The sequence below is a fragment of the Eurytemora carolleeae genome, unplaced genomic scaffold (genome assembly GCF_000591075.1).
Source record: "Eurytemora carolleeae unplaced genomic scaffold, Eaff_2.0 scaffold1375, whole genome shotgun sequence".
In the NCBI taxonomy this organism is placed as follows: Eukaryota; Metazoa; Arthropoda; class Copepoda; order Calanoida; family Temoridae; genus Eurytemora; species Eurytemora carolleeae.
The window spans coordinates 55,781-61,947 of NW_019397367.1; the positions used below are offsets into that span (position 1 = coordinate 55,781).

General features: G+C 33.2%; 1 protein-coding gene across 1 annotated transcript in view; it reads left to right on the forward strand.

Annotated features, from left to right (window-relative positions):
* The first annotated feature begins 1,392 nt into the window (after nt 1-1,392).
* The window catches only part of LOC111713785 (calcium-activated chloride channel regulator 4A), a 14,440-nt gene continuing 9,665 nt past the window's right edge, over nt 1,393-6,167 (forward strand). The window contains exons 1-5 of the mRNA XM_023488723.1: nt 1,393-1,464; nt 2,111-2,197; nt 3,069-3,140; nt 3,571-3,692; nt 4,043-4,140. Of these exons, the coding sequence (XP_023344491.1) occupies nt 1,411-1,464; nt 2,111-2,197; nt 3,069-3,140; nt 3,571-3,692; nt 4,043-4,140 (433 nt within the window). The 5' untranslated portion in view covers nt 1,393-1,410. The remainder of the gene's footprint in view (nt 1,465-2,110; nt 2,198-3,068; nt 3,141-3,570; nt 3,693-4,042; nt 4,141-6,167) is intronic.

The window sequence follows — 6,167 nt, forward strand, 5'->3', positions numbered from 1 at the left end:
TAATTTCATGAATTTAAATGAACTTTATAGTGTTGCAATTCTCCTTGGCTTTTGATTTTACCTCTCTATATTTCTTTGTAGCTCTAGACATGTACATTTTAAAATTTAAAGCACTTGTTTAAGGCTTTTGTTTTTAGATGTGTGGTAAAATATTTCAACGATTTTTGCGTGATAGATTGCAAGCAGTGGCGGACATAAGGGGGGTTATTGGGGTTATTTACCCCCCCCTAGAATCCTGGGGGTAAATACCCCCCTCCCCTAGAATTCTAGGGGTAATTACCCCTGAACAGGCCCTGAATAGCTGCCTCTACAAGTAACAGTTCCAGTTGCCTTGACCCCTTCCCTTCAAAAAAAAAAAATACATTCCCTATTGATTAGTCTGCACTTGTGTAAAGACATCAAAATAATCCTCACCTATCCAGTCACATCAGCCGAGGCTGAAAGATCTTTTAGTAGCCATAGAAGGCAATATACATTGTTTCCGAACATTAATTAATTAATTTAATTAAAACTTCAAAATTAATTTAAAACAAAGTAAGAACTGTTTTGATTTTGATTTGATAAGCTTTGAAAACTGTTTAAAATTTAAACAAAAAATAGAAACGGAACTTATGTATATTGATAATTAGGTTGCTAACATGGCTGCGGAACACCATGAAAACGGAAAGGCTATCTAGCCTTGCACTCATGCACTCCCATCCTAGTAGATTAAAATTAATCAAACATGAAGACATTCTGAACAAGTTTTTAAGCGAATAGAAGGAGGGGGCGATTGGGTTTCTGTACACGTACTTTGCTGTGACGTTTTTGGACTGCTGAAGAACTAGTTTTTGCGTAACAACAATGAAAAAGGCAGTCGATCTAATGTAAACAAACATGGGTTAGTATACGGTAAATCTTCATCTAACGCCAGAGATGCACCAGATGTCTGTTTATCATTTGTGTTATTGTTTATAATCTTTATTATTAAGGTGTTACGCAAAAACTAGTTCTTCGGCAGTCCAAAAACGTCACAGCAAAGTGTACGGAAACCCAATCGCCCCCTCCTTCTATTTAATTCTCCTTGATAGATTGTATGTGTGATAAATGGATTTCTACTTGGTAATCTTTTAAGGGTGCAATTATGTCACAGAAATTGAGTTTTTGAAGCAATTTGATTTGCAACCCAGTTTTGTAGACTTTGATTCTTCAAACTTTGTATTCTGCTAAATTAAATAATCTGAGTTTGAAATATCACAGTTTTACACAGATCAGGTTACAAAAGTATAAGGATTTGAAAATTTGAGTTTGTGGCAAAAACTCAATTCTTTTGGTTGCTTGGCGCACATAAATGAGTCATCATTAAAATGTGTTATTGATATTTTAATGGTGAAATCAATTTTTTTTTATTTCAGAATGTAAAAACAGAAAATGATTTTACTATTTTATCTGGTGACAGGAATAAGACTGCTTAGTGCTTTAGAGGTATTTTTTTAAAGCAGTGACTAGATAACAATAGCATGCATGTTTTTTATTAGATTTTTATAATTATGAAATGAGTTTTGTAGTTTGTAACTGATTAAATTTCGAAACTTTTGCCTTGAACATTTTAAGATGCATAGAATTTATTATAAAAAGTTATAAAACCCTTGGCGAGATTTTATTATTGAAAGAAGAATCAGAGATGACAATCATGCTATTCAGTTTCATCTTTCGTAATTTTATCTTTATTCAATATCTCGCATTGTAATCAAACCCTGAAGGGATTACTGAATATGAAAAGATTAGACATTAGTCCATAAATTAAAAGCGATCAAGCAATCGAGATTATGAGAATCCAAGAAAAAAGTTCCCAGCTCCGGTATTTTTCTGTACGTACATTGTCCACTGAGCCTGAAACTTAAGAGAATATCGTTGAACGAAACTTTCCTATTTTGGGTCTAGACATTGGCGTAGATTATAGTTGGAGAAATTAGAAAACATAAAGAGAATATCAAGAAACCACACGAAACAATATTTTCTTAACACAACCCTTGATATCTACAAAACTACGTGACCCCAATCATGAAACCGGGTTTCCGATACTGAGTTTCAATACGATACACTGTCTTAAGTTTAGGGTTCTGTTTAGGTTGAGGATGATGGATATGCACTAAGCGTGGATTTACGACATGTGGAAAACCCGGTCAACTGTCAACAATACCTGGATAAGCTAGAGGTAAGCTAAACCTAAAAATCTTGATTTTCAAGACTTAAAAAAGTTTAAATGGCATGACATGGTATATCCAAGGGTCAAGGTTTGGCAACCTTCAAAGTCCAGTTTCAATATTTAAAAACCATTATTTTAATTTATAAGTTTGATACTATTAATATGTCCATTACAAGTGTCCTTTATCATTTATCATCGCCATCAGTTCGGAACAGAAACATATCAATGTTAATGACCCAATTCTAATCTAAACTAAGAAATACACCTCAGTTGATAGAGTAACTCTGTACTGATAACTGCAAGAGAGTAATCCTGAAACCCAGTGTTGATATAACAAGGTTGGATAGTCTCCGTTAATTTGGAATCAATATATAGCTTGTTGTATAGCTAGGCTTTTGTCCTTGTGTGGTATTTAGAGCCTGGGATTCAGTCCTGGTTGAATTTGATAGCGGACGGATTTAACCTGGAAAGATACTTTCCAGAACTTGTTTTGGAGTAGGCGTTTACTGCATAGATTCTTTTTGTAAAATATAATTAATATTATAAAAAGACCCCTTAATAAGTCGTGTTATGGGTTGTATTGGGTTAACAACTCACCTAATACTTTAACTTTCTAATCCATATATCTTTACAACATGTTGGTAGTTTGAAATATTTTTATACTCCGACATCAGGTTACAAAGATATCAGGATTAAAAAATTAAAGTTTGAGACAAGTGTTCAGTTCCTTTCCACATAAAACAATGAGTTTTTATAAAGGCCAAATACTTTAAGTAAATCCCCGCTCAGAGACGTCTTTAACTTAGATAAGCTTATTTATATTTCCTTGAAATCAAATAAGTAATAAATATTAATAAATTTGGATTCATTAATTTTTCAGGGCTTATTTGATTCTGCCTCTTTACAACTTCATTCCACAACAGCTGGAAGAAAGAGATTCAAGAAAATTCAGGCAACAAAATAATTCCAAATGAGTTAAAAACCATCATAATCAAAAGTAATACAAATACGAAAACTAATTACTGTAAAAAATTAAACATTAAGATATAAAAAAATGACGTGTGAACTGAAATAGAAATCCTGCATAAGCTAAAATTGTTTTTTTTTTGTTTTTTTACAATTGGACCAATAAACATGTGTAAAGGAAGACGACGGTTAATGTGCATGCGTTTAATGTTGTTATAAAGCAAAAGGTTTCACCAGTAACTTGAAACACAACTTAAAAACGGATATGGGCACAATTGATTTGTGTTATTGGACTTTTCAAATTCAAAAAATTACTCTGGCAATCGTCTTCCATAGTTTTATGGATTTCGCAGAACTATTTTACATATTTGAAACTTCAAATGTGATCCGAAACTATTGTTGTTCCGAACCTGCAGATGTTAGTACCGTCCACTTGGTCGATATCTTCTTGTCAGCCTGGCAGGCAGATTGTAGCTGGGCAGGTCAATCCAACAACTGACGTTGAGATCACCAAACCTTTACCTGGAATCGGAAACAGGTACAAAAAATAATATCTATATCTTGTACCTTCTCAACTTTCTATAAAGTACCTAACCACTGACTTTTGTTTGAAACCTAAGGAAAGCATGTCGTCTTCGATTTCATTATGAAGTTTCAAGTTTTGTAAATTGTATTACATTTACAAATCATAAGGTCCATGGAATCATTGCATAATACAAATAAAAAAATATACCTGCCTACATTCTTTTTACCTACTTACCTATATATACCAACATATTCCTACCTACCAACCTACCTACCGACCTACCTACCTACCTACCTACCTACCTACCAACCTTCCAACCTACCTATCTTCCTGCCACCTACCAACCAATATTTTTCTCGCAGGCCCTGGTCCTTAAATATAAACGGGTGTGGGGAGCAAGGATTAAAACTATTGATACCAGAATCTCTCATTTTTTCATCAATCTCTGACAACGAGAAAGGTATATTTTTTCTTGCCTCATTGTTCGCCGTTCAAAACATTATCAATATGGAATTTTGACAAGCTTCTATATATCTGAGTTAGTATGAAAAGGGTAGACAAATTGCAGACCACATTTTAAAAATTCCGAGATTTAATGTTTGAGAATCAATTGTTTTAATCGGGACACAACTGGAATTTCCGTTGTATTCAAGCAAGAATTACGCTTCAAATAAAGAGAAAATAAAAGTTATTACTTAAAGGGCATGGCGTTGTAATTATAAGTAACCATACATTAAAGAAATAGCATGTCTAATTCACAACTGTGCCCTTGAATCTTTATCTGATCAATAATATGAAAGATATTTACGTGTGAGGGTTCCGTAGTAAATCGGACATGCCTCTTTAAAAGACAAGGGTCACTTAAAATTGCGTTTAAAGTCCCTTTAATTCCTATAATTCTGGTAGGAAAAGGAAAACCTGCAGTCCCAAGATTTGGGGTTTCTTGCTTTTCATTATATAGTTCAATATTTGTGAACCAAAAATTCCTACAGAGACCCCTGGTTACCAAAAGTTTGTCCATGCATGGTTGGTAAATTGTGGAGGATCGGTATCATATTCAAGGATTCTTATCGACAATATAGTTGAAAACATGCTCACTAGGTGACTCTCAAACCAAATTATGATTCGATATCGATAGAGAACACAATTAATCTCAGACGGTAAAAAAAAAAGAAATTTAAATTCAATGATTTTTATTTATTTTCTGAGTAATATATTCTTATAGAAGATAAATCATTCCTTTAAGGAAAATCTCTATTAAATATGATTGATTATGTATGTTAGGGTTCATTCTCAATATTCATCTGGAATGTTTAATGGGAAACCGTCTGATGAGCATAGTAATATTTGGATTGGAGCCTTCTCCATCTTTAGATATTGATACAGAAATTAATTACTTAAAGTTAGAAAGAATTATATTGGACTATTAGGACTTTTGCATGCTATAATAGGAGAAGTTAAGAACAGGGTTAGGCCCATAACTCCACAAACAAGGGCGGAGGGACTAAAAAAAAGACTATTATGGATTATAGACGGACGAAAGATAGTCATGTACTTCCAGTAACTACTTAATGCTTAGGACTACACAGAACTACAATTAAGGGACTATATAGTGAAAAAGAAGGACTAGTGGATGAATTAAAAAAAAAACAATGTAGACTGTAAAAAAAAACTTTTTATACATAGTGAATATTACTAAGCCAGAGACTGACAAACGTTAAGAAATATACAAAAAGAAACTAGAAGAACAGAAACTTTTGGTGCTTCGTGCACACATTTAACAAAGAACCTGTAAAATCTTTCCCTGGGATGTTTAGAAAGATGAAAATTTCCCTGTATGATACTTGAAGGACTGCAGTATGGTTTTGGTGAATTATATTGACGTACTAAGCCTAGGGGTGTCAGAAATATTTTTTGCATTTTTTTTTAAAACGTCCCATAAACCTGAAAAAGTTTAATTTTGATAAAACTTTTTGTTCTGTGTGATTGCATATATTCATAGAAAACTTTCTTAAACCGACAAGTTTTTTCTAAATTCACTGTGTTAAGAGTTTAAGTCAAAATACTTATTTATAATTATTGCTTTATATCGAGTAGATATCCTTAAACATACACCAATGTGAAACCTTTCAGAAAGTAGGAAAGATTCTGCAAAAAAAGTTGCCACACCGAACAGAATTTTTCTTTTGAACAAAACTATTTAGAACTTACATAGAAGCTTATCTGGGTTGCATTCTACTCTTGTTTTGCATTATTTTAGTTCATGTAAAACAGCAAAAAATAGATTCTGTTGATGGTTTAAAACTAAACAGCTGATAATTCATTGGAGGGAGGGATGGCAAAAACACCAATTTGTAATTTCTAAATCTTTTTATGGAAAATGATTGCAACAGGGTATACAGAGTACTTCAGGGACAGGGTACTACAATGTACTGCAAAGTACTGGGCTGTACTGGGATAAATGGTGGGAGGGTAAGTGTCCGGGTT